Source organism: Zootoca vivipara, chromosome 6 (assembly GCF_965207765.1).
Source record: "Zootoca vivipara chromosome 6, rZooViv2.hap1.1, whole genome shotgun sequence".
Classification (NCBI taxonomy): Eukaryota; Metazoa; Chordata; class Lepidosauria; order Squamata; family Lacertidae; genus Zootoca; species Zootoca vivipara.
Window position 1 is genome coordinate 40034738 of NC_142589.1, and position 27803 is coordinate 40062540.

The window sequence follows — 27803 nt, forward strand, 5'->3', positions numbered from 1 at the left end:
GCCCATCGATTTGCAACTAAAAAAAAGCCGCTTTTCTGGCGCGATCCTAGGAAGAACTCTGCTTGTCCGTTAGATCAAACTAAGGAAAGTGGAGGAGGGAAGGGAAGGGCTGCATGTGCTTTTGCGTGCAGACAGGACCAGACTTGGGCAGGCACTTTCAGGTAGGTCAGAGTGAGGAATCCTGTCCTATACCGTGAAAAGCTGTTGACCGCCAGTGTAAGCAATACTGAGCTAGGTGGACCAAGAGACTGACTCAATTTAAGACAGCTTCCTACAGTTTCCCCATCTGTTTCCCAGCGATTAGCCAGATGCCCTAATGGGAGGCGGAAGCAGTGCAAGAAGCCGCCGCCGCCGACTATCAGAGATAACGATTGAAGTGACCAATATATATCCCGTGGCGAAGCTTTCTAGCCCCCAAACCTTAATACTAGCCGCGGAACTGTAGAGCCCTAAGAGAGGCCAGAGCTGAAATGGATGTATCGGCCACATTAGTGAAAACTGCTTCACGCAAATCAGAGGAGGTTGAGCCGAGAGGCTCTCCACGTTCAAACAAGGCGCTTGCCAGCAAGCGTCTTCGTGTCTCTGCGGCCTCAGAAACGGGACACTGGAGCTCCGTGCAAAGCCTGCAGTCCTGTGTATGTCCAATGCATTGGGATATATTTTCGAGTAAACTTGCTTAAGATTGATCTTGCAAGGAAAGCAAGTGGTCTGTAGGACTTGGCCCCGCTACTGTCAGGCTAGCCCCCGGCACTTCGCAATTGGCGAAGACGCTTCAGTCGCCCTGTCAGCTGTTTTTTTCCTCGAAGGACGGCAGGCGCTTCGCCTCTCGGGCTGTGGGCAAGTTCCGTATCCAGAACGGAACTTTAATGTTCGCTAATACGACCCGGCCGGACGCAGGTCGTGAGCACAGCCGCAGCGGTGACTAGGCAGGCGTCTGACGTCATCACTACCTGCCACGGCGCAGTCTCACCGCTAATCGTGTGACACCGCTACAGATACTTCCGCGGAGGAAACGAGTTCTGGGGCCAGTTACCGCGGTTCCAAGCGCCGAGCATTCTGCCTGGCCAGGAAACGCACCGGCCGGCGGCGACGGAGGACGCAGCAAAGTTAATGGATGCAGCAGGCTATCGCCGCGCTGTGCTCTGAGAGAGAGCAGTCAGTAAGTCCCGGTCTCCAGATTCCTCCGCCTGCGGTATCGGTGCTGAGGCCGCGCCGCCGCCATTTTGGATGCCAGGCTCTAGTTACTGCCGCCGCCGCCTTCGCCGTAGGGATCCGGCCCGGTGAGTCCCGCGCGGGGAGAGAGGAGGGGCGCTGCCAGGCAGCGTAGGGGTTGCTGATGCTTCTACTTCGGCGGTAGGATCCTGGGCCCGCCGCCGCTGCCCGGGGCAAGGCCCAGCCAGCCGCTGCCACCTCCCGCCCCGCCTCCCGGGACTGATTGAGCCTTGGCCGCCGAGGGCTCGGCCGCTTTCCGGTCGGCGGGCGGGTCGGCTGGCTAAGGGGAGAAACGCCGGTTCCTAGCGCAAGAAGGGAGCGCGCTGCCGTGTTCCGCGAGGGTTGCTGCCGTCTGACTCGCCAGCTGGCTAGTGAGGCCTGGCGGTGCTGCTGCCCCTGCCGGAGCGGCCCTTCGCCCTCCCGGGCAAGAGGTGGCTGTTCCTCCGTCCGCTTCCCTTTTCCGCGCCGCCGCGTCCTGAGCAAAGGCCAGCCTTAGCTCATGACTTCCCTCCCGCTGTTCGAGGCGTTTTTCTCCTCGCCCGGCCAGTTCTGTCTCTGCTGTCGGCGTCTTCGGAAGTACCTGTGGCCTCTTCTGTTATAGACGAGGAGAGTCTTCTCCGCGCGCCGTGCCGGAGTTCACCCCCGTACAGCTCGCCCGGGCTTCCGGCGATCGGATCGGCTCCTACCCGAGGCCTGAAGAAAGAGACTCGGCTCGCTCCTTGACAGACCCTGTGAGCAAGGGGCTTAGGAACACCTCGTCGGGGAAAGAGACTGAGTCACTCCCGTTTATGGCAGGGTCGACACTAGGAAAAGGCTCAAGGCTGTTGGATGTGGATTCCGACGCTTTGCAAAGAATGGCTGTTCAGTGAGCGCTGGGGAAAGGAAAGGCCAAGACCCAGGGGTGGGTGCAGGGAAGTGAGAGGGCAGTCCAGCCAGCTGGCTCACCTGTCAACTTGACTTGAAGAAGCCAGTGCAGTTCCTTTTCTTGCCCTTCTGTCAAGAGGGAAATATTTGTTTATTTTTATTTAACAAAAGTTTTATTCCACTTGATGGTAAGAATTCCTAAGGGTCTTACAAATGAGATAAGTTGCTTTCCTACTGAGGTTAATGATTGTGAAGGAGTTATCTAGCACTACAGTACTCTTGTAGATGAGTAACAGTTGGAGGAGGGTTACTCAACATCTGCAGACCTTCTGAAACTTAACTTTATTTTAATATGGATATTCCTGCCCATATCCTTAGTTGCTTCAGCTTGATTGCCCAGTTTTCTGTCCCCTAGACTCGAACTCCTTGCAAGAAACCCTTTGTGACACCCTATATCTCTTTCTCTTCTCTTCAAACACTTCCTCAAAACACATGTTCACTTTGAAGCCTGTTGTTTAATGCCTTTGGTTTCACCTTTATTGTTGCAACATGGAGTATTTGCTCACATTTCTCCTTCATCTGCCATTTAAAATTTAGAAACTGTAAGCTCATATTGATGTGATTCTCTGCAAAGCATCATGTGGAATGATGGTGCTACCTTATCACTAATGATTAACAGAACCTGTCTGACAGAGGGCCTCTCTTTTATAAAATGTCTAACTAGTGTATGCTGAAAATCCTCTGTGTCTCTTGAAAGAAATTGTGACGATTGGGCAGAATTGTTACATTGACTAAGTTTGGTGTAGTTCAAAGATCTATCATGAAATGGAAGACCTGCTTTTAGATAGTATTGCAGCTGGAGTATGTTTGTCTTTTGTCTGAATGCTGTGGTCTTAACCTTTGTTGAATTTCTGTTGGCTATGGGCCAATGTCCAAAATTAGCCAGGTGCATTTTGCACCTGACTATTGACCACTTGCAACCAAGTGAAGATGCCCTAATGCTAGGAGAGCGCCTGTCATAGCAACCATCTGCAGGTGTATGGCTGGGGATCATTGGTTCTTGACTGTTTTCACACACTGTAGAATTCTATCAGTTATATTTTATCTGCACAATCAGAATGAATTTCAGGAACCAAAATGCTTTTTTTGTGTGCAGCCTGAACAGGAGCAACGTTAGTTAATTATTGTAGTTTGTCTTCACTTACCCCACCCCACCCCACTGACCTTCTCACAGTTGTGAAGAACATTCCTATGTTATGAATGGTCAGTGTCACCATTAAGAAAAAGACGTAGGAATAGGCTAATATATATGTGGACTGTCCCTGCATCAAGTGACTTTTCTTCTTTAATTCTCTAGTTCAAGGTAGTCATCTGAACTAGCCAGGTGTTTCACTGATAATCAATCACAATTAGTCTATCATTTGAAAAATAAGACTTTAGGGCTGTCTTACCCTCAAATGGCAACTAGATATTCTGTTGTGGTGACTGTGATAACTGTGACCTTGGTTTAAGGAGACTTTTGGCACCTAACTTACATATCATAGTTTCTAACACTGCTGTGAGCTTATTCTGGATGTTTTTGTATTTGTAGAACACTTTCCCCCCCAGTAGTATGGTTGCACTGTCACTTTTTTTGTTAACAAAGTCTGGCTGTTAATTCCGGGCGTACCTGCATTGAGGTACCCTGTTTCTCCGAAAATAAGACGTAGCCATAAAATAAGACGTAGCAGGATTTTTAAGCATTCAAGGAATATAAGCCATACCCCGAAAATAAGACGTAATGATAGGCGCAGCAGCAATGCCAGCCGCGGCAGGAGGAGGAGGAAAAAAATAAGACATCCCCTGAAAATAGGCCATAGTGTGTGTGTTTTGAGGAAAAATAAATATAAGACGGTGTCTTATTTTTGGAGAAACACGGTAGTGAATTGCATTCTGTCTCTCTCCTCCCAAACATAGTTAATAAACTTTACTTTGTATGTTGGCTTGCATGTTGACCATCTTATGGCAGAGTTGGATTTTAGGAGTAGTTGCAGGTGTTTTTGAACCAAAGACCTGTTTTTATTGTTTCTTCAGCTTGGGCATCTTCTGAGAGTTTTTTTGGGCCTGCAATCAGAAACTGTTTGCAATCTGAACAGTGCTGTCTTGAGACCTCTTGCTGCCTGAGGTAGATCCCAAATTTCTGTTCTGTAGAGCTAACCCTGTACCTGGTATGTATCAGGACCCACCCTCATTGTGAAAGTTCCGTTAAGAGTGTTGCTACTTTGAAAGAGTTCTTATATTTGGTTTATCTTGTGACTCATTCCTTGGAGTACCTGAAGAGAGGTGGGGTCAACTTTAGTATTGCAAGATGAGCTTTAGGACAGCCTTGCATGTACCTAACAACTCACCTGGTAGTCATAGGCAACCAGAAATTCCATCCTGGTGAGTGAATGCCACATTAGACAGATAGCTATCAGAGCATTTCTTACTAAACATCTGTTTACCAGAGATTATTTTTAAAATGTCATACTTAATAAAGGCACTTGTGGTATGTTGGCTACTCTGGAAGCTGGTGACTTGCTATGAAGCTCTTCCAAAGTGTCTTAGTAGAAGTTAGATCATGAGTACTTCTGGATCCTAGAGGCAGCCTGAGAGCCTTCTCCTTAACTGGGAGTGGGTTTGTTCATTAAGCAGAGCTTTGGATGGAAACTGAAGCTGGTTCGTGAAACATGGAAGGAGCTGGTTCACTGTGGGTCGTATGCTTGCTCTGATCCACCAGGATCCTCCTGTGTAATTATGGCAACAGCTTCCTTTCCTAAGGAATCCACACAGAACTGGCAATAAGTGGGTTGGAAGGCATGAGATGGCACAAGACTCTCTAGCAGGCATGGGTCTACCCTGGTCAGCACTTGGGGAAAGGGAAATAATTCTGCTTCTCTGTCACCAGATGATCAGACCTGGAAGTCTGGTCAGTCTCCAGTATCCTGCAAATACCTGCAGTTTGTGCTGTGGTTTATTTTCCATAAACCACCTTGGATACTCTGGGGACATAAATCATCTAATAACATGCATGAATCAATAATGGCATGGGGAAGGACTTTGGCTCAGTAGTGGAGCACCAGCTTTGCAAGTAGAAGGTGCCAGGGTCACCGTTCTGAGCTTGATGGACCAGTGGTCTGACACAAACAGAAGGCAGCTTACTATGTCCCTATGTTGGTGGCAAATGTAAATTGTGGAATGAAAGAATGCATACAGTAACTGTAAATATTTCCTTAATGAGAAGCCTCCAGTTTGGAGACTGGTGGCTATAGAGAGCTCTGATGGGATTTCTCTGCCTGAACAGAGTCCTCTGCTTGCAGCCAGCACATGGACTATCTGTGAAGGAAGGCTGCAGACTTCTTGTCGACTTCATGTTGTGTTGCAGGGGGCAGTGCTAGAGGAGTGTCTTGGGAAGCATGTTTGTTCTCGCTAACAGAAAGGGAGGCTTTTGGAGAAGGGGAATCGTTTTTGCATGTTGATTTGGAAGCAAAGTCCAGAAATATAGTTAACAGAATGAGGTTGGTTGGATAAATGCAAAATCACCCAGTAAACAGGACCGGAATAGGGGAACTATTTCTGATAACAGGAATGAAAACAGCCATTTGATCCCAAGAATGGGCTTGAGAGCACATTATTAGAGTTCAAGAAAACTTGACCTAGAGTCAGTCTCTGCCTGGATGGTTTGGAACTCCATGGAATCAGCTCCTCTGTAGGTAACTGCCTGCTTGCTGCAGATGCTGCTGAAGGGAAGCCCTGCTCTGGGGCCCACCTATGGCATGTGGACATATGTGGTTAGGCTTTCTTGGTGATGGTGGAGGCTCCTTGGTTATGAGACTCTTCTCCATGGACTCAGCCGATGGCGTCCTTTTTCTCTTCAGGCAACAGGTCAGAACAGTATGGCTTGAGCCATGCATTTTTCAGATGTTTTTCCTCTGTGTGCGCCTTGGATTTATATTGCTGCTGCATTAGAGTGAGTTGTGCTGTTTTATTAGTATTAGGATTTATGATGGTGGTTCAGTGGTTTGAACATTCTGTTTTGGGATGGAAAAGTAGGGAATCAATGTTAAAGAAAAAAACTAATGCTGAAGTTTTCAAATAATAATAATGCTCCACCCATCTGGCTGGGTTTCCAGCGCATAGAAAAACATAAGATGTCAAGCATTAAAAACTTCCTGATACAGGGCTGCCTTCATAAGTGAAAGGTTCATCAGAGACCATGTCTTTCACCCACCTGCTGACTACACTCTGCTTGACAGGTAGGACTGTTCAGCCTACCAAAGAGTGGCAGTTCAGAATACCTTGGAAGATGGTGGCCATCCAGCTACTGCTTTAAAACCTTCTGGGGCTGGTGTGTGTAGTAATATGTCTCCTCCATCCATCTGCAAGAGGTTGTACTAGGATGATTTGTGAGGTCCCCTTCCAGCTCTGTAGCTAGCACTAGCAGAATGACCTGAAAGGCCTGTGTCCTTGCTTTGTTTCTCCTACTTGACAGCCACCTTCTTTTGAAAGTGATGGCTCTGTAATTATACGGTAGTGGAAGTTGGATGTGAGGAGGCCCTTATAAAATCAGCTTGGGAAACTAATGTGTAGCAGTGATTTTAGATTGATGTCGGCAAACCGCATCAGATAGAAAGCTAGCTGTCAAAACCCTCAGCTGTCAAACGCAACGTACAGTGCTGGCAAACCTTCCTGTACGTCAGTATGCATAAACACGCATTCACAAGTTGGGTCAGGGGGACATTAGAGGGCAGCAGGTCACTACTGGACTGGCCAGAGTTGGGAGGATCCTGATGGAACTGGTTAGAGCAGGTTAGAACAGGGGAGGCTGGTCCAAGCCTGAAGGGTCAGACCCAGGTTAGGAGGAAGACAATGGGAAAATGTCAGAGTGGTGGAAAAACCCCAAGGATCACGAGTTAGAGAGGAGGGGGATGTTTGAGGAGTGGGCAGGTGACAGAGGCATGGTCGTGGTGAACTTGAGAAACAGGGACTTCCCTTATGATGGGTTTTTGGGGTGTTGGCAGGATGTGACCTATGCAAGAACACCATCTCTTTGGGGCTTGACCAATTGTCATTGGATGAAGGATGCACCTCTGGTTAAACATTGACAGTTCTTAAAATTTTCAATAAAAGGGGGCACCTGCTTTCGTTCTGGGCGACCTTCCGGATCCACATTCTGTCTCCCGCTGTGTTCTTTATTGCGAGCTCCCCACACTAATGGGCTGGCACAAGTGGATTTCACAAGCAATAAGAGAGAACTTGCAGTGGTTTCTGTAGCTTGTTGAACATCTTAACCACATTTTGTAGTTTTTATGAAATGCATCAGTCCAAAATGTAGGCAGCTACAGATGCTGAGTGCTCAGTCAAGAGCTGCATAGTTTAGGATTTCTGTCCGTTATTTATTGCACAACCCTTAACAAGTGTGATCTCTGAATGGACTGGTGTAGTCACAGTTTGAATGATCTAACTAACTAAACAAGAGCCACACCCACTGTAATGTGACTTGTACTGATGAAGCACCTTTAGAAGAGGCCTAGAGTTGGCCTACCTAGCTTCTTCCCATGGTTTTAAATACGGTGGTGCCCCGACTTACGAATTTAATCCGTTCCGAAGGCACCTTCGTAGGTCAAAAAATTTGTAAGTCGAAAAGCGCCATTGGAAACGTGATTTCCCATAGGAATGCATTGGAAATGGAAAAATTCGTAAGTCGAAGCAACCCCATCTAAAAATTCGTAAGTTGAAAAAAACCCTATCTAAAACCGCCGCGGTTTCCGTTCGGATGTCGAGAAATTCGTAAGCGTGCCACCATTTGCCCCATTCGTAAGTCGAAAAATTCGGTTGTTGAGTCGTTTGTAAGTCAAGGCACCACTGTAATAGCATAGACTTTTCTTGGGTTTCATTGTTTGGACTCAGTGCATTTGGAATCAGCTCTGGGTTCAGTCGCATGTGAGAAGCAGCAGCAGTGCTGGTGTCCATTGAGTGCTGGGCTCAGTTTTTAGTTAACCACTGGGTTGGGAGTATACTGGAAGTAGTCTGCTTAAGGCTGTACTGGGAAAGTGGGGAAGGGGATGTCCCACCCTTCTGGAACTGTCCCACTCAGGCTCTGCTATCCTTGCTTTGAAAAGGCTTGAGAAACAGCCATACTGAACAGCCTGAAAGGGGCAGAGCTGTCTGGACGGAAAGGACTTGAATGAAACCCTGATTGTCTCCATCAGGTCCTCAGGAGAAAGATGTCATGTCGGCATGGAAATTGTCTTCACAATGTTAATGACACTTCCTTGCTCATGTTCAGCTGTGCTAACTGAAACTTAGGTTTGTGTGTTTGACTGGTCTAAAAATATGTCCATTCTGTAAGTATTATTACATCATGGTAACAGTAAACTTGGCTATAATTTACTGTGTATGAGATGTATATACAGACTCATGCATTTTAAATTCCAAAGAACTATACAGTCATACCTTGGTTCTCGAACGGAATCTGTTCCGGAAGTCCGCTTGACTTCCGAAAATGTTCAAAAACCGAGGCACGGCTTCTGATTGGCTGCAGGAGCTTCCTGTACTCAATCGATGTTTGGCTTCCAAAAAAGTTCGTAAATCGGAACACTTATGTATTTGTGGCGTTTGGGAGCCAAAACGTTTGAGTCACAAGGCATTTGAGAACCAAGGTACAACTGTACAATATCAGAATGACCATTCTCATTCCTAGAAGTAATGTACATATTCGTATTATGCAGTAATGTATGCCGGGCCTTGAAAATAATACTTTTTCCTCCTGCCTTGTGGATAATTTATTTCTTTTTGTTTGGAAGATAAACAGACCAGGGTAGCAGAGAGTGACCCATGCATTGGGGCCAAAGGCTGCTTTGAAATATACCGTGTTTCTCATATTTTAAGACATGTCTTATATTTTTTTTTCCCGAAGAAAATAAGCCTATGGCTTATTTTCGGGGGTGTCTAATTTTTTGCCGAGCCACGACTGAGTGGGAACCAGCAAAGGCAGCAGCCCGCCGCCGGCTTGGAGCTCGGCAACGTGCGCGCTGCTGCCTTTGCCAGCTCCCGCTCTGTTGGAGCTCGGCAAAGCGCCGCTGCTACGGTACCTTTGCCGGCTCGAGCTCCAAGCCGGCGGCGGGCTGCTGCTTCGCGGCTTCTCCTCCTCCTCCTTCTCCTCACTGCCGCCTTTTTCGGGCTCCAGCTCCTTCTTCCCCACAGGCTCCTCCGCGGAAGGCCCGTCCAGCAGCTCGGCCTCTGAGTCGCCGCTGCTGCTGCCGCCTCTTTCTCCTTCTCCTCCGCTGCCGCCGGGCTCTCCTCCTCCGGGCCCCTCGTCCTGGGCGGGAAGAGCGGTGGTGGGGTTCTCGGCGGCCGCCAGGCTCTCCTGGGTCTCCTGCCTTCCCGCTCGCCTCACATGCGCGGCACACGAACAGGCAAGGCGGCGCGCTGGGCCGAAAAGGGGGAGGGAGGGGGGAGGGTGAGCGCAGACGCGCGCGCAGGGGAGGCTCCCTCTCACCGGGCCATGTGCGCGAGAGCGGACCCGGCGGCGAGTCTCGCGAGAGGGGGCAGGGAAATTGAGCGGGAAAGCAGCAGCCCGCCGCCGGCTTGGAGCTCGGCAAAGCGCGCACTGCTGCCTTTGCCGGGTCCTGCTCATGTCTTATTTTTGGGGTATGCCTTATATTTCGCAAGGTCTTGAAAATCCTGCCATGCCTTATTTTTTAGGGATGCCTTAAAATATGAGAAACACGGTAATGGGAGTTTCCTTTAGTTGAAAAGCAAATCCAGAGTGAAGTAGAATATTTGGGTTTGAGCCAGAGGTGTTCCTGTGGTTTGCTAGATCCTGTAAATACACCTTCACCTTGGGGCGGGCAGATTCAGATGCTTCTATGGCTGCATAATTTGGTTTGCTTCAACCTTGGGTTTGTTTTCACAAGCAGGGCTTAATCCAAGGCTCAGGAAGGTCGTGTAGGGCGAGTCGCTGATTAATCTAGGACTTTTGCCTTATTTGGGGATGGCAGAAGGAGGGAGGAGGCTCCTATCTGTGCTGGTATGCAAATTTAGGCAGAAATTCCTGGTGATTAGGGACCAGCCACAGGGGAAAAAGTATCAGCTTCTTGGGTTTGCCAGGAGAGGTGAGCTGTATGTGTTGTAAAGAGCACATGCAGTAGTGGAGACAGAGCTGCAGCGAATACATCATTACATACCATGTCTCTTTCCTTACTACAGCTATCTTAAGCCACTTGCAGGGAAGACAGACTTTTTGAGGCTGAAATATTCTGGAGTCCCAGCTGTGGCAGAGATGGCTGACTTGGGATAAATACCTAAACACCGTGGATTGAACCATAGAGAGTTCTGTCAGGATAACCAAGGCCAGCTAGGAGACCCTACCAGCCTCTCTCTACAGTTTCTCGTGGGGTACTGTTTTAAAGACTTAACTGCCAAGGTTTAATTCCCTGCTCACTCTCTCTCCCTCCCCCCATTATCTCTTTTCTCAGAGGATGCCAGCCCCCATCAGACTCCGGGAGCTGATCCGGACCATCCGGACAGCACGGACCCAGGCAGAAGAAAGGGAGATGATCCAAAAAGAATGTGCTGCCATCCGATCATCTTTCCGAGAAGAGGACAACACCTACCGCTGCCGGAATGTGGCCAAGTTGCTCTACATGCACATGTTGGGCTACCCTGCACACTTTGGACAGGTAGGCCCTCTTCTTTTCATCAGCAGTGGCAGCAGCCCTTTGCAAATTCCTAGCTTTGGATGTTTAGTAGGAAGCTCATCATGCTGGCAAAGTATCTTCAAAGTTGCAACCTGTAGGAAACTGCACAGTTGTCTTCCTCATGCTTACTTGGGCTTCCTCAAGTGCTTCCTTGGGCTGGAAATCCTTTGTGGAAGAGAACTATTTTGATGTGCCTCACAGAAACCTAAGAAGGAGCATGTCACAATCCTCATGGTTTTATTTCATCATCTTATTGTAGCAAAGGATATGTTTTGTGATCTTTAAAGAGTGTCTAAGTCATTCCTTAAATTTTCCCAAGAGCTGTTCTACTCTGTTTTGTGGCCAGGGAGTTCATTTCATGGCATTTAATTTTGCTTTCTAAGTTGCTTGTAAATTGACTGGTGTGTGTGGTGTGATAGAAGATTCACAGGAAGACTTATGTGCAGTCTTAGTTTCCAGGTGCTGGTTCTGCATGTGATGAGCAGAAGTTTTATGATGGAGCTCTCCAGCCACACTGCATGGCCTGGTCATAGTGCATCAGCCCTCTGTTGGGAATTAAAACCAATGGGCCATTCAGTGCTCTGGGCTCTGTGCAAGGGCACAAGGCTAGGGGGACCAAGGCTGGCAAAGGGATAATGGGCAGCTCTGCTATGGGTAGGGAAAGTGTGGCTGTGTTTTTGCTGCTGCCTTGCCATGTTTCTGGAACTGGAAAGGCAACCAGACCAGCAAAAGGTCCTTCCTGAGCCCAAGCCACCAAGTAAAAAGGCCTGAAAGAGTGAACCATGGGAAAAGCGTGGTTTGTTTCTCTTGCTCCAGCTGAAATGGGATATATTGGTGTCAAAGTTGCTCCTCCTCTGCTCAGCTAGATCAAAGGAGCAGTTCACCCATATCAGGTTACTGAACTAAGCTCTACATGTAGGAAGCAGGCAGGCATTTGAACAGGCTGGGTACAGGTAGAAACCTTTCTCCTCTCCGTCCAAGCCTTAAGTGCTGCTGCTGCTGCTGCTGTGCCTTGTCTTCCTGGCATACCATGGTGGAGAGTTCGATCAGAACATCAGGAAGGCCTAGGAGGTGGGCCACAAGCTCTTGGCATAATTGCCTCTTCTTTGGCACATGTGTTTTTCTGCTAGACCTCATACAGGAGTTCCATGGAATTGTAGAGTTGGAAAGGACCCTGAGGATCATCTTGTCCAACTCCCTGCAGTGCAGGAATATGCAGCTATCCCATATGGAAATACGAACCTGTGAGTTTGGTGTTACCAGCACCATGCTCTAACCAACTGAGCTTATCAAGCTAACCTGAAACTTTATCCTAAGCTGGGTACTGCGTGATTGGGAAATAACTGGATTTAGAAAGCAGAATGAATGGATTATTTAAAAGCAGCTTTGCCATTGATCTTCTGCAGCTGTAAAGACTAGACAGATCCTGTGTAGATTCATGCTGTGGTGCTGAAGAGATTGTGAGTGAAGCATTACCCTGCCATCATTTTCCCACCAGCCTTAATGACAGGCAAACTTAGACCAGCACCAACATTCTTCCTACAGACAGCCCCAAGGCTAATTGGGACTTGCTTTTAGCAAGGATTTGCGAGCAAATTCAAACCTTGATTTTAAATGACATTGAAATATTTCAGATCCTGTGAGGCATTTAGCTACCACAGAAGTGCTCAGTTCTAGGACCCATTTCATTCTCATGGCTGAACCCATGTACTGAAGGGGGTTTAAGTAATGGTGTGTCTGAGCATTGTAGCAACTGCTGAGCCCTGGTTGAACCCTCAGGTTTCATTACAGACTCAGTTGTCCATAGCTGCAGTTCATTCTTTTCTTTCAACCTTTCTCATCTGGCATCCCTCACAACCCAAAGCCCAAAATTGTTGTCACCAGGTTTCTAACACCCACCACTGTTTTTCCTGCAGGAAAAGCAAGTGGGAGCATCCTGGCTAAGGCACTGCTGGACAGAGGTGCCCTGAGCACCTCCACCCAGCACCTGCTGCCACCCCCACCCCACCCCCGTCCCCTGCAGGAAAGGCCACTTATTTGGTCACTTTTCAGGGTGCCTCCAGCCAGCAGCAGCCACCGCCAAGGAAGCTTCATGCTGGTCTCTCCTCAGGGGAGTGCAGGAGAGCAGCTTGCCAGCTTGGTGCTTGGAGGTGAGATGTGCTGGACACCTTGACAGTGAAGCAACCCAACAACTGTCAAGTCTTCTTTGCAGCCTAAGAATCATGGAGGGAGTTGGTAGTAAGGCAGATCAATCACCAGGGTATGGTAGCACAGTTGTCACGGTGAGTGTGACAAAAATGTTGGAAGCATTGGGGAGAGTCACTCCCTCTGGCTTCTCTGCCCCCTCTTGCAGTTGGAGTGCCTGAAACTGATTGCCTCTCAGAAATTCACGGACAAGCGCATTGGTTACCTTGGAGCCATGTTGCTGCTGGATGAGAGGCAGGACGTCCACCTTCTCATGACCAACTGCATCAAGAAGTAAGGCCTTTTTCATTTCTAGGGTGGGAATAGAGAGCTATTCTGCAAAGGTAGACCTACTGGCAGGGCTTGGAATATCCTTGTTGAGCCTTGAAGTTCAGCACACCTTGTTCATTCACCCTCCTCTGAGGATCGCAGCCAGAAAGTGGTGTTGGAGGTTTGGGAAGGCAGTAATAAGCTGCTTGCCTTGTAGAGCTGAAGCTACCGCCTATGGGAGCAGTTAAGATGCCCCACCATGCTGCATATAGCTCTCTTCCTTGTTGCTGTGTGTCTCTGGACCTGGATCTATAGAGCTATGGAAGGCATCTGGGCGGGAGTATCTGTAATATGACTTCAATAGACACTTAAGTCATTTTTTTCTGGTGTAGTAGAGATGCCACTGAACTTGTGGGGCATTTGACCACAGATGAGTTAGTGTGGTGGACACAGTTGTGTTATAATTGACTGAGACAAGTGTTAGTTGGTTGTTCTTTGTTCCTTGGAAAGCATTCTAGCCCATTGCTATCCCCAGGGTTATCTGACACGCTGTCAGCTTGAGGCCGACTGCTTTGTATCTGGGAGTGCCTTATTCCAGCCATTCCTTGCATTGCTGCTTTCTCTCTCTTCCAGTGACCTTAATCACAGCACGCAGTATGTGCAAGGCCTGGCACTCTGCACCCTGGGCTGCATGGGCTCCTCTGAAATGTGTCGTGACCTAGCTGGGGAGGTGGAGAAGCTCCTGAAAACCTCTAATTCTTACTTGAGGAAAAAGGTATTTATTTATTGGACAAAGGTACAACTTTAAGGGACCCCCTCCCCAAAAGGAGGGGGAGTCCTCTAGATCTGTTGATCTGTAAGCTTTTCCATTTTCTTACATTAAGATTGTGGTTTGCTTCCTCTCAAATGTCAGCAGGAAGTCGCACTGCCCAGATCTTTGCAAGGAGTTTTTGACTGGCCCTTGGCAGTGGGTGGTCTCTTTGTGCCCACAATTAAGACTTAGCAGAACTAGAGTTAAAATGCAAATAAAGTACATAGTGTTTCTCTCTCAAGAGGTATCCCCTTTATGGGTCTCTGTGTAGGGGGCTGCCTGCACATCTGCTGACCACTCCCCTTTCCACCCCCCCCAATTCTTCCATAGGCAGCCCTGTGTGCTGTTCATGTCATCAGGAAGGTGCCTGAGCTTATGGAAATGTTCCTGCCAGCCACAAAGAACCTGCTGAATGAGAAGAATCATGGTAAGGCCTGCTGTGGCAAGGAAAGGCCAAGACACTATGTATTTTTGGGGTGGACTAGAGAAATATGAGGACTTGAAGGGCTACAATAAGAAAGCTTGGGCAGCTTGGAATGGCATAGAAATCCTCATGTAGATAAATGTCGTGTGCATCAAGGCCAAGAGCCAAGTATACTTTTTGTGTTTCTGTGATCTGAAACTCAGTTGGTGGACTCTGAGTTGCTTGCTCCCTCCTTCCCTTAGAACAGTGGAAGCTACCTGGCACTGAGTTTGGCCATTGGGCCACCTATCTCAGGTGACTGACTGGCAGCTAGGTTTGAAACAGGGAGCTTTCCCAGTCCTACCTAATGGTGGCAGGGATTGAACCTGGGACATCTTCCACTGCGTTACTTTTGGTCAGGTGAGTGAAGGAAGCCAGATCCCATAACAGGGAGTGCAATCAAGCTCAGGCAGGGAGGGAGTGGGGTTAATGGAAGGAGACCCTTGACTGCTTGGTCAAAACAAAACCTCACCTATTCCAGTATCCTGTTCTCCCAGTGGCCAGCCTGGTGCCACAAGCAGGACAGGAGCACAACATTGTGTTCCTAGCAACTGGTATTTAGAGGCATAGCCCCTCTGAAGTAGTAACAGTATGCAGCCATTATGGTTTGTATCTAGCAGTGGGCTGCAAGCCTTATGGGCTTGGCCCTTTGAGGTATCTTGAGAGCTAGTGAGTTCCAGCCTGCTGTAGTGTGTATTGTTGGCATGAAGGAGGCATTAACATGGGCAATGGGGAGAGCCGGCTTCTCCTACTCTGCAGCATCTGCCTCACTTGTGTTTTGGCTGTGGGGTTGAAGGAGAGAGGTGTTTGAGGCTCCCTTTGCTACCAAGCTTTGCTCATGTTTCTACAGGCCACGGAGCTCAGTTCAGTGCTGCCTTTGGGGGAGGGGCTAAAGAGTTCCTTGCAGCTTATCCTTTTATCAGCAGTTTCTCATAGGGAAGAGTAAAAAGGCCTGGCTGCTTTGGCCTTGGAAAGTTTCCAAGAGAGATCCTGTCTAGCTTTCTGTGGTAGGGTGAAGGTCTGGATCATGGAAGGACTACTTAAAATTAGGGATGGGCAACCTGTGGCCCTCCATATGTTGTTGGACTCCACTTCCCATGAGCTCCAGACAGCATGGCCAGTAGTCAGGGATGATGGGAGCTGTAGTCCAGCAACAACCTCTGGCAGGCCACAGTTTCTCCACCCTTGGGCTTAAGTGGTCTATCCTGCCAAACCAGTCTGGCTTTGTTAGCTAAAGTAACAACCAAATACCCTTCTCTTTGTTAAATCTCCTGCAGCTGGACTTTTCTGGAAGGAAAGAGCCATTCGGGAACTTAGCTCTCTTCCTCCCTGTGGGTGATGATGCCATGAGCTGCCTTTTATGAGGAAGCAAGTTTAGTTTTAGGAGACAGCCTGATAAAAGGGTTGAAAGCTATACGATGCGCTAGGACAGGGGTAGGCAACCTAAGGCCCAGGGGCTGGATGCAGCCCAATCCCAATGCTTGGCAGGGGGTTGGACTGGATGGTGGTCTCTTCCAACTCTATATTTCTATGATTCTATGAAGTCTCTCTGCTTTTTCATCCACAACCACTTCTGGCTTCCATACAGAGGATTATCTTGTGTATAGAGGATCCTGGCCCAGAAGTGCTGTGAGGCTCAGAGGGCAGGTTGCTGGTTAGAAGCTGCCAAGCTTCTGCCTTAAAATCCTGCAGTCTCTCATAGTCCAACTTCAGCTGTGGCGAATCCTTGGTGATGGCCATGTAAAGCATAGGCTCCTTCTTCTCTTTTCTTGGCAGGTGTTCTTCACACTTCTGTGGTTCTCCTTACGGAAATGTGTGAGAGAAGCCCAGACATGCTAGCCCATTTTAGAAAGGTAAGTTCTTGTCTACTTGTCACCCTATTGCATGTGCCCCTCTGGGCAGAGTTTTGAGCAAGCTTGGCTCCTACCTTTGAGGGACTGATGTGGGTGTCAGTTTCCAGTCGCTGATGGGTTGGCCTTGCAGGAGAGAAGCATGTGTCCTTCCTTGGCAAAATATCCATTTGGTTGAATGGAAGCCCTGCAGCTGGGAAGTCCCTGTGCTTATGCCAGGGTATGTCTTTTCTACCTTTCCTGTGGAACTGAGTGGCAGGGTGGTGCACTTGAGCCAGGCCACTCCAGCTGCTGCTCTTGCAAAGCATATTCTGTTTTCTCCATTTAATAAAGTGATACCACCTCAGCAATGATATGAGGGGCGGGAGCCGAAAATTCCTCAAAACTCAGGGAGATCCTGAGCAAAGCAGGAGCCGCTGCTTCTCCAGCTGCTTAGCCATGGAGAGGGCCACCTCTGCTTGCCAGCCTGCCTCCCAGTGTTGGGGCTGTGCGTGGAGAACTGTTGCCCAACACAGAAGGGACCTGGCCAGGGAGGTAGATGAAGCTGTTGGTCCAGTTGGGGAGAGCTGAGTGCAGTTGTACTTCAGGTGTTGTTGTCCTGGTTACCCTTCCTGCCCTTTGTCTTGCCGCTGCTGCTGGTGGAGGTGGATGAGGTGGTTGATGTTGTGAGCTGTTGCTCCTCTCCCTAACGCCTGCTTCATCTCTTCTGTCCCTTTTGTCTGTTTGGAATCCTGCTGTGGTGGGTTAGAATGAAAAGGTAAGAGTCACTCACTTTTTCTTCCTCCCCTATGCCCCCCATGCATGCTTTCATTGGGCCTGTTGAGGTTTGTGCCAATCCATTGCTTACTGCACTAATACTGCAGCTTGACTAATTGTGTTTGTAGTTGAGTTTATTAATGCCCTGATTAAACCTAATACCTAAGGCAACCTTGGATCTCTGTTACAGTCCTCCTGAAATGGAGGTGGTTTTGCTACAGTCTCCCTCTGCTACAGTTGGATGGATCTTTGAGGGATGTGAGGGGGGGTTTGCATCTGTGCTGTTCATGGTGGGTGTTTTCCATTGGCTTGGTACAAGGTGTGGGACGGGTAGTAAGCAGAGAAGGTGGAAGAGTGAACCGCCCCTGTTCAGAGCAATGTGCCTTCATGCTATGGGCAGCTGTTGAAGGCAGAGATACTCCTCTTCCTTCCCTACTTGCTTCTGCTTGGCTGGAGATTGATCTCTACAGCTGTTTCTGCCTCCTCATGCTTGTCCCATCATCACTGGTTATGACTCGTGCATGGTTAGAGCAAAATAATGGTGGGTATGGGAAGCCTCGGTGACATGACATGACTAAGCAGGGTTCCAAGCGATGAGATATTGCAATGAGATTGAGTAAGATCTCTGTCTTCCTAAAAGATTGTCTAAAGTTTGTATATTTGGCCAGCTGCCATATCTTAGCAGAGTCTTTCATTTTACAAAGGCCCTTTCGCTCTCCGCCCCTCAACTTGAGGCACTGAGAAGGAAATCCTCTTTGGGGTTTATCCTGTCTTGGCCCCAAGTTAAAGTTGTTAACCAATTTAAAATTAGCCAATGCTAGAGGAGACCCATTGAAATTAATTGACATGACTAAAGTAAGTCGGTTAATTTCAGCGGGTGGACCAAGAATAGGACTTGGATACACAACCCATTTAGGTATAATGCATCCATTTAGCAGTTTTAAAATTATGTCCAAATATTTGCAATTCTTACTAACTTGTGCTCAAACAGCAAATGGTGCAGAAGTAGGGGGATAGGCTGAGAGTGAAATAGCGGAGGCCTCTGGTGGATTCAGAGTTGACCTGGGATTTTGTGTCAGGCTTGGTTGCTTGTCCAAACAGAGCCTCTTCCCTGGGGGACCACATCAGCATTCTAAGCTTGGAGACTTCCCTCTTGTTCCTGCCACGCCCACATGCCTCTTTGCAGCCACATAAGTGAGCACCAAGAGCAGGGGGATCTCTGTGCTGGTGTGCTTTCTATTAACCACAGAAGGTTAGTACGGTTGGGTTTGGGTTCTGGAAGTTGTATGGTTGACCGTTAGAGCCTGGCTGTAAGTGGATCAGGACAAAGAGGAACTACATAGTTTCATCTTCCTGTTTTCCTCAATGATCAACCAGATAACCCCACTGGAAATCCTACATATAAGCATGTGATAGGTAGCAGCCCCCTCTCCCATTCATATTCTACAGCAACTGGTATTCAGAGGCACACTATCTATGATACTGGAGGCAGCTTCAGCCAGTGGGAGCCAGGTCAAATCCATTTGCTTCCTGTTAGTAGTTTGAGGCATCAGTTGCCCACCAGACTACTCATATGTATATTGCAGCATGGCTGTGTAGGGCCAGCAGGCTTATTTGGCTCTGTGCTGTGGAAAGGTCAGTGAGGTTGGGCTGAGCAGCAATGAGAGCCCCTTCAGCTCTCACCTGCAGATGGTGAATCTAATATCATTTTTCCCTGTGAGAGACTCCTCCTTGGACCCCTTCTTCATGTCAGGTACAACAGCAGGGCTATAGATCAGGTGGCTGATGGCTCTTTGTCTTCTGCAGCTTGTGCCCCAGCTAGTCCGTATCCTGAAGAACCTCATCATGTCTGGTTATTCCCCCGAGCATGATGTTTCTGGAATCAGCGACCCCTTCCTGCAGGTAAGGGCTTGGGGGCCAGGCACATGCTGGGCTGGGAGAGGAGTGAATGTTGGCCAGGGAGTGGAGCCCCCCCCCCAGCCTCCTCCCTCAAGTATGGAGGGGATCCTGCAGTGACTGACTTCAAGACCAGAGCCTTCTTGGGTCCATGGTAGCTCAAAAGGAGAACTTTGTCCTTTTCAGGTGCGAATCCTACGGTTGCTGAGAATTCTAGGCCGAAATGACGATGACTCAAGTGAAGCTATGAATGACATCCTTGCCCAGGTGAGGGGATTTGGCAGGGTGCAGCCTGCCAAATCATTGTTGGGAGGCAGAAGGGAAGGTGCATTGTTCTAGAGGGAGGAAGCTAGAAAGTGAGATTGTCTGTCTTGTGTTCCAGGTGGCCACAAATACTGAAACGAGTAAAAATGTGGGAAATGCCATTCTTTACGAAACCGTCTTAACTATCATGGACATCAAGTCTGAGAGTGGCCTGCGAGTACGTAATCTTGGGTTTGTGGGATCCTAGGAGAGACACTGAGCAAAACAAAGCTTTCCGGCCCATCACAGTTTCTCCAGCCATAGCCAAGCGTTCCCATGGGAGCTGACCTCTAAATGATGTTTGAGTCACATGAAAGCAGCTCAGGGCTCTTGCATGGAAGCAGACCAGCTGACAAGGAAGAATCTGGGTCACTGAGGTTGCGCATAGATCCAATCCCCTTTGGGAGTTTTTGGGCTGGAGAGTGAAAAGTATCAACAAGTAGATGTTCCTGACCCATGTCTCTTTGCTTGTCTCTTTCTTTTTCTTTTTAATTTTTTAAAAATGACTTTATTGAGAAATATTAAAAATACATCAAATTACCAAATATAAAGTACAAAATACAAAATAATGTCCTCATACTTCGGATATCTGATATAATTCAACTCTTACACATGTAAACATAAAATTATATACAACCAAATACAGTCTAAAATGTATTCTAGGTTCTAAATCCAGATCTTTGCTTGTCTCTTTCTAGGTGTTGGCCATTAACATCTTAGGCCGATTCTTGCTCAATAATGACAAAAATATCAGGTAGGTCAGAGTACAGGTCCAGGATGGAAAACAAGTTCTCATTTGAGCAGGCACAGCTTTCTCCAGGTCTGTTGTGGCAATATTGGCTGTTTTTGAGGTGTGGCCAGGGCAGCCTTGGCAGGTGAAGTGGTCAGTCCTTTCTGCTGCCTGGGTCTATACTTCCGCAACCACATGCACCATGTGAAATTCTGGGCTCTTTTTTCACATCCTATTGGTCTAGCAGGCTACCTGGCTAGAATTGGTTCTGGGAGAAATTCATTTTTACTTCCAAGGTGCTCTGATACAGATGGGAGGTTAGAATCCATTGCCTGGAGGTTTGCATTGTCTGCCCTTGCAAGTCACTCAACCTGCTTGCTCCATCTCCCTTGGCTGCCTGGCTGTGCTGTTCAAAAGCCTTCTAGTGTGCTGTGACACAGAACAGCTACCATAGTCTAAAGCAACAGGTCTCTTTTTTCAGATATGTAGCTTTAACATCCTTGTTGAAGACTGTGCAGACTGACCACAATGCTGTACAGCGGCACAGAAGCACCATTGTGGACTGCCTAAAAGATCTGGACGTCTCCATCAAACGGTGAGTCAGATTGGTATGCTAGGACTGTGGGTCCAGGTGGCCCAACCATCTAAGATTCATTCTCTGTCACCCCTCACCTGTCTCCTTTGCCCTCCACTGTGAGCCAGAAGCTACTTATGAGGCATTGTTGTTTAAAGCATGGTCCCTTTTCCCACAGGGAACACCCTTATGACTGTCCAGGTTAGTAGCCATCACTGCTTCTTGTGGGAGTAAATATCATTTAAGTATACACTGTGTGAAGAAGTACTTCCTTTTGTCTATCCTGAATCATCTAACATTCAGGTTCATTGGATAACCCAATTTGGTTCTAGTGTGAGAGAAGGAGAAAAAAATATTGCCCTGTCCACTTTCTCCACACCATGCATCATTTTATATAGATGTGTCATGTTGCTGTCATCTCTAATACTTATTCCCGCCTAACGTAACCTACTTTCTAGCTTTAAAGGGTTTGGGTCTGCAATCAAGAAGCTTGCTCTGTCTTACTACTTGTTTTTGAACTTGGCTACCCCTTAGGTTTCATACTGGGACCCTAGAGTGATGAGGGGTGGGAGCCTTCTGGCTTGGCTAGTGCTGTTGTAGGATGAAGCCTAAGAGTGATCCATCAACAGAGCGCCTGGCGCAATGATGACACTCAAGCAGCTGACAAAGCACATTTGTGGCCTCTGGAAAGCTCTTTGGGGTGATGGGGAGACTTGTCTGTAAAGGGGCTGCAAATGTGTAGGCTCTTGGTGGTGCTCAGGCCCAGGTTAGCAGAGCTGAATCCCTTCCTCTGAATCCCTTCTTCTCCCCTTCTCCAGACGGGCGATGGAGCTGAGTTTTGCTCTCGTGAATGGGAACAATATCCGGGGAATGATGAAGGAACTGCTGTATTTCCTGGATTCCTGTGAGCCAGAGTTCAAGGCGGACTGTGCCTCGGGAATATTTCTTGCAGCAGAGAAGTAAGGAATCCAAATAATTTGTGTGTGTTTCATATTTGTGGCCCTCTTCCTCTCCTGCTACCCCCCCAACTGCTCTGCAGTCACAACTTTGGGAGGCCACAGCTCACTCCCACTTGCTGCTCACAGCTACAGCTGGGGAGGAGCATTTTCAGGCTGGACCCATCTCTGCCAATGCTGGTCCTTCTGGTAATGCTACCTGGATACCATCACCCTGTGAGCCAAATGGCAGTAGTGTCACTCGCCCCTGGTGGAATGCAGGGATTTAGCTTCATCCTCTCTCCCGTGCAGTCAAGCACATTGCACCTTAGGAATAAATTTATGCAGGTGTAGCCAAAGCAAGTCAGGCTACGCAGTTGACTAATCCTTGTCTGGAAAACCAAAACTGCCTTACATTTGGGAACTGAAGGAGCATTTGGAGAAGCAATGTCCTCACACTTTTGCAACTACTGCTTTTTCAGATATGCTCCTTCTAAGCGCTGGCACATAGACACAATCATGCGAGTCTTGACAACGGTGAGTGCTGACCCTGTCTATCGCTCCTGTATCCCCAAACAGATGTTCTGAGCCTTAGGGCTTATCAGTTCTCTGTGTCCAAGAGCCACCAGTGGAGGTGGTGGAGCTTCCCAGGGGTTCTTGTTTGGTGGGGACAGAGGGATTTTTACATAGTCCTGTAACTCTTGAGGACTGACTGCTGCAATGTATTTTGCATGGGGGCTGCCTCTGAAGATGGTGTGGGAGTTTACACTACAAGTGCAGGCTGCTGCTGCTGCTATTGACTTAATGAATGAAGGACGAGGCTGCATTAGTTCTAGGGGCTGCCTGAGTTCTTCTGGGCCCAATTCGTGGTGCTGGTGCTTCAGGTTAAGATCACCCTTTAAAGCAATGGCAGCCCAGGACCAGCCTCTATAAAGACTGTCTTCTGATCAAACCTTGCTCTATTGATCCTTGACACATGAGGGAAAGTCATTGGCAGCCAGGAGTGGGGTTTTTGCCACCATTCCTTCTGGCCTAATTGCCAGAGGGAAGTCAAGAGTAGCTCATCCCCACTTAGGACTTGCCAAAGACCTGCAAGAGTTGTAGCTTTTGGAAGCTGGTTTGATTGGGGTGGGGGTGGGGGTTGCTTGCCAAAAACGCAATGGTGATGCAGTTAATTGTAGCTTTAAATCTTACTGCATTTTTTTATGTAAGCCATCTTTACCCTAAGAAAAGTTGTACCGGTATATAAAAAAAACTAATTGACTACAGCAGTGTCTATAAATCTGCTTTTGAGTACCACTCCCTGGCTTTCTTGGATGATGATAATTTTTAACTATTATTACCGCCCATCAGGCTGGGTTACCCCAGTCACTCTGGGCAGCTCCCCACAAAATTAAAAGCACAATAAAACATCAAATGGATGGCTTGTAAACTTCTCTGGGTCCTCTTTCCAGGCAGGGAGTTACGTTCGTGACGATGCTGTACCCAACCTTATCCAGCTAATCACCAACAGCATGGAGATGCATGCCTACACTGTGCAGAGACTCTACAAAGCCATCATGGGTGACTACTCCCAAGTAGGTCCCCAGAGTGATGCTGGGTTGGGTTGCAGGGGAGAGGGAGGGGAGGCATTGTGTCAATGAACCTCTGTTACTTTGGGTGAGAAGATGGCATTGCTGAGTTCACCTGTCCTCTTTCTCCTTGGTAGCAGCCCATGGTGCAGGTAGCTTCCTGGTGTATAGGAGAGTATGGAGACCTCTTGGTGTCTGGTCAGTGTGAGGAGGAGGAGCCAATCCAGGTAGGCCTACTGAAAGGGATAAAAGATTTTACTTGACCTCTGGTGAAGTTTTCTCCCCTTTGGCTCATGGCCCATCCTTCTTATCTCTGCCTTTTGGCTTGCTCAGGTCACGGAGGATGAAGTCCTTGATGTATTGGAAAGTGTCCTAGTCTCCAACATGTCTGTGTCTGTCACACGAGGCTATGCCCTCACTGCCATCATGAAGCTGTCCACTCGGTTCACTTGCACTGTCAAGTGAGTATTTTCAGGGGTGGGGTGGGGGGCTCTGCCTATGCTGCTTGATCTTTATTGTAGTCCTTGAAATAATCAGGAGATACTGGATCCCATTGCTCGCTGCTGTACAAGCGTCATGAACCCTTACTTTGTGGATCTTAACCAGCACCCCTACCCCCACCCCCCAAAAAAAACCAACCACAGGAGGAGGAAGTGCCTGGTGAGGGGCCCAGCTGTACTTCTGCGTTACAGAGGCCAGGCATTGCCACTAGTCCAAGGAAACATAGTTGATTCCCAAGGACCCCAAAGGACACACACAGCTGCTACAGTTGCAGAGCTGGAAGAAGTACTTGCTCCCTGCTAAGCTGCAGCCCCTGCCCTGCTGCCACTTGTCACCATTTCTTTCCTACATCTCTAGCCGCATTAAGAAAGTGGTGTCCATATACGGCAGCAGCATTGATGTGGAGCTCCAGCAGAGGGCAGTGGAGTACAATGCCTTGTTCAAGAAGTACGATCACATGAGGTGAGTGTTAGAGGACACTGCTGTCCCCATGCCTTTTGACCTTCAGCCTGGTGGGTTGGAAACCTGCAGGGTTGCGATAGAATCAGTATCACCACCTTACAAACATATGGTGGTAAATTAAGAAGTGGGTCTCACACCTGAAGAAGGTGAAGACCTCTTGGTGTCTGGTCAGTGTGAGGAGGAGGAGACCTCTGCCTGGCTTGACACTTGTTGTTGGTGAACATTTCACAAGAGCTCCCAGGGAACAGGGGACAGGGCTGATTGCAACCAACCATTTCTAGTACATGACCTCTATAGGCCTCAAACCATTAGCCCCATAGAAGAGACAGTGTAGGGTCTCTTACACTGGTTCATGTGACTGGGGGAAGCTACTGCTTGCCTCAGCTGGACCTATTTGAATAGCAAAAATAGAGGACTTGAACCAACTAAAAATAGATTGTCTCTGACATTGACTGGTTGGGAGTTCGCCCCCTCTCTACACGCAGATCTGAGGAGTAACTCCTGTTCCTCCTAGCCTGTGAGTTACCCAGGAGGTAACAGCCTTGCCACTTTGTAGGTCAGCCCTGCTTGAGAGAATGCCAGTTATGGAGAAACTGACCACCAATGGCCCCACAGATGTCACTCAACCCAATGGGGAGGCAGAGCCAACAGTGCTGGAGACCAAACCTCTCCCTTCTGGCCTCCAGCCCACCAGCCAGGTAAGAGAAGGTGCTGCCAATGCAACACTCAAGAAGATAGCTATCCCTCCCTCCCTTCCTGCAAACAAGAGAGCCACATTGCATGGGGCTGCTGCTTTCTTAGACAGCATCAAAGACTCCTTTGGGAACTGTTGCTTTGCAGCCCACGGCTGACTGCAGGAGCAATTGTGGAGCCCCCACAGGAACAGGAGTCAGCTTTCTCTGCTGGCCCCCTCCAGCCTTCAGAAGCTAATGTTGCTCAGGGAGGCTTTGAGACTAGATGGCTTCCTTGGCTAAGTGCCTTTAACAGTCTGAATTGGTGTTTCCTGCCAGGCAAACGACTTGCTGGACCTGTTGGGAGGTAACGACATCACTCCCATTATTTCAACAGCCCCTCCAAACAAACCAGCTTCTGCTGGTGGGGAGCTGCTGGATCTCCTGGGGGATCTCAACCCAACAGGTGAGGTTCTGGACATGTAGAAGTGAGATTCAAGGGTGCGGGGAAGAAACTGGGCAAGATTTCTTGCTTGTTGGAGGCACTGGCGCTGATTCCTGCCTTGAAGAACTTCAGCCTAACCCTGCCCTTTCTTTCATAACTGCTCCAGTAGGACCTCCAGCTCCTGCCCCACAGATATCGCAACCCCCATTTCTGTTGGACGGACTTTCTTCGCAACCCATCTTCAATGACATAACTGCTGGTAGGACTGTAGAACCTCGCTGTTTGAGCAGTGGCTGAGGTGGGCGGGGAATGTGTACTATAGACTTTGTAAGGGCCAGTTGGAGAGGGCACCTTCCAGGACTCTGATCAGTATTGCATCTCCACAGGCATTCCCCCAATTACAGCCTACAACAAAAATGGATTGAAGATTGACTTTGCCTTTGAACGCTCAAACACCAACCCCAGCGTCACCGTGATCACAATACAGGCCTCCAACAGCACCGAGCTGGACATGACAGACTTTGTTTTCCAGGCTGCGGTACCAAAGGTGAGGCTAGTCTTTGGGTCAGGAGCATCTGCTTTGGTGGCCTCCTAGCTGCAGTGGGATAGACAGTGTTTCCAGGCAGACTTCCAAGCTCCTATGGCTGGCTTGGTTCCAAAACTGTAGATGGACCCTTAGGACCAGCCCTTTGTCTTTGATATGGTCATAAGTGTCTTACTGTGGCAGGAAAAGGGAACACATTCTGATGAGAGGCAGAGGGCTAGGTGCTGTGCATCATTTTTCACTGTACTTGGAGTTGAGCCCGAGCTTTGGGCCTCCTGTCTCCTGCAGCAGCAGCAGTAGTTGCAGCAGAAAACCAGGTGAAAGTGTGCCCCCTTCTTCCTTTTGTTTGCCTCCCTCCAGACATTCCAGTTGCAGCTCCTGTCTCCCAGTAGCAGCGTCATCCCAGCATTTAACACAGGGACCATCACACAAGTCATTAAAGTCCTGAACCCCCAGAAGGTGAGCAAATGAGCAAGTGAGTGACCTACTGCCATGTTCAGCATGGAGGCTGAAGGAGCAGCTGGGCTGGGAGTGGTGCCCAGCCTCTGAGTTCTGGATGGTATGGGTCATGCATTGTTTCTGAAGGCCTCTAGCTGTGGCTATTCTGTTCAGTGGGGGGGGCATTGAATTCTCTGCCTTTTGGCACCCATTTAACTGAACGAAATTGAGGTGGTTCCACTGCAGCTTCTGCAAGAGTGATCCCCTCACCCCTCCTGCCCAGATCTTCTTCACCTCTCCTTGTTTCATCCCATTTGTAGCAACAGCTCCGCATGCGGATCAAGCTGACATATAATCACAAGGGCTCAGCAATGCAGGACCTGGCAGAAGTCAACAACTTCCCCACTCAGTCCTGGCAGTGAGCTCTGGCCCCACCCTCCTCACCCCACCTGGTTGGCCGAAGGAACGCTGGGCAGAGCGCTGTGACTCCAGAAATCCCCCCACTTGCACCATGGCCAGGGGAGCTGACGAGAGCAGCGGCTGCTGCAGAGCAGGAGGACTGGCCTTGCTCACCTTGATGAAGCATATCTCTTAAGACACTTGCTGGCTCGCTCTCTCTTCTCTCCTCTCCTGGCTGCTGAGCCACACTTGCCACAGAAGCCACGTTCCCCTTGTTTTGGAATAGGGGGGAGGGGAGGTGCACTGTGGCATGTGCGACTGTTTCTCCCCGCCTGCCACCTTCTCTCCTCCGGTGGGCGTGGGCGAGTGAGTGAGTGAGTGAAGCGAGTTTTGTTTCGGCTCCTTGCTAGCCGGGTTACCACCTTCAGGCACTTTTCATCCAGAGTTCATGTTGGAAATGTATTCCAAGGATGCTGGAGACCCTTTCTCCTTGGAGTTCCCCGACATGGGGGGCCTTTTCTACGCTTGACTGCACACCCCAAGGGCAGTGGCTTGAGTCTGAGAAGGGGATTGATAGGTGGACCTGCTGTTCTGGACAGAAGCTCTGCTTTGGAGGATTCAGTGGCGGAGGCAGCAACGTCAAGTCCTCTTTGGCCAGTGCCTCCCTCTCAGAAAGCATCATGATGGACGAGACTGGCTGCTCCCTCCAGCAAGTTGCTCTTCAGCGTGCCCCCCACCCCAAATCTTGGAACTCCTCTTGTCTGATCCTTGGCTGTCAGCTGTGGTAGGTGGGTAGAAAGGAAATGTGTGTTGCTTAAAGATGGAAAGGGGGGGCACCATTTGCCTGCAGAAAGACTCATCTCAAGACTCCACTGCAAAGCTGCTTTCCCCCCTCAGCCCTTTTCATTTCCTGAGCCTGTCAGAGTCCTGGATTCCATTTGAATTCGTTCTCCTCCTGGGACGTTTGTGTTGTATCTGTAATATTGGCACTGAAAATAAAGACCATGCGGTTTAATGAGACCTTTCCTGCTTTTAGTAGCTGGTTTTGCAGCTCCTTGCATAGACGTTGAGCAGAGGACATTTCTGTTTTTGAAGGCCAAGATTCCAAAGTATGACAACTCCCTAAGAGATAAGTTTTTAGGGCAGAAGTCAGTGGATTAGGGGGGCATGTGTAGGATTCCAGGAGCAGCAAAGAAGGGGAAAA

The 27803-nt window shown here is 48.8% G+C and overlaps 1 protein-coding gene and 1 non-coding gene across 7 annotated transcripts; both read left to right on the top strand.

Annotated features, from left to right (window-relative positions):
* Positions 1 to 941: 941 nt before the first annotated feature.
* AP1G1 (adaptor related protein complex 1 subunit gamma 1) lies at positions 942 to 27619 on the top strand. 6 transcript variants are annotated; one of them, XM_060276005.2, is made up of 23 exons: positions 942 to 1280; positions 10575 to 10778; positions 13150 to 13274; positions 13884 to 14025; positions 14392 to 14488; positions 16301 to 16377; positions 18937 to 19032; positions 19213 to 19293; positions 19409 to 19507; positions 20028 to 20083; positions 20541 to 20654; positions 21452 to 21592; positions 22051 to 22105; positions 23023 to 23145; positions 23277 to 23366; positions 23473 to 23600; positions 23998 to 24102; positions 24659 to 24800; positions 25113 to 25239; positions 25385 to 25477; positions 25605 to 25765; positions 26123 to 26221; positions 26521 to 27619. In XM_060276005.2, the coding sequence occupies exons 2-23, from the start codon at positions 10578 to 10580 to the stop codon at positions 26620 to 26622; spliced, it is 2454 nt and encodes an 817-aa protein (XP_060131988.1). In that variant the 5' UTR covers positions 942 to 1280; positions 10575 to 10577; the 3' UTR covers positions 26623 to 27619. The 6 variants fall into 6 exon arrangements, with proteins under 6 accessions (XP_060131988.1, XP_088527128.1, XP_034972993.1 ...); XM_088671002.1 differs by having other exon boundaries at positions 25388 to 25477; XM_035117102.3 differs by having other exon boundaries at positions 988 to 1159.
* Positions 21221 to 21306, top strand: LOC118088070 (small nucleolar RNA SNORD71). The gene has a single exon (XR_004692930.1). It is a non-coding gene; the product is annotated as a small nucleolar RNA SNORD71 (small nucleolar RNA).
* Positions 27620 to 27803: the final 184 nt, after the last annotated feature.

Excerpts from the sequence above, each read along its gene's own strand:
- AP1G1 (XM_035117102.3), top strand. The coding sequence starts at position 1,115 with ATGCAGCAGGCTATCGCCGCGCTGTGCTCTGAGAGAGAGCAGTCA. Across the intron at positions 14,489-16,300 it reads GCTGAATGAGAAGAATCATG|GTGTTCTTCACACTTCTGTG; the intron begins GTAAGGCCTGCT and ends TTTTCTTGGCAG. Across the intron at positions 23,601-23,997 it reads CGGTTCACTTGCACTGTCAA|CCGCATTAAGAAAGTGGTGT; the intron begins GTGAGTATTTTC and ends CTACATCTCTAG.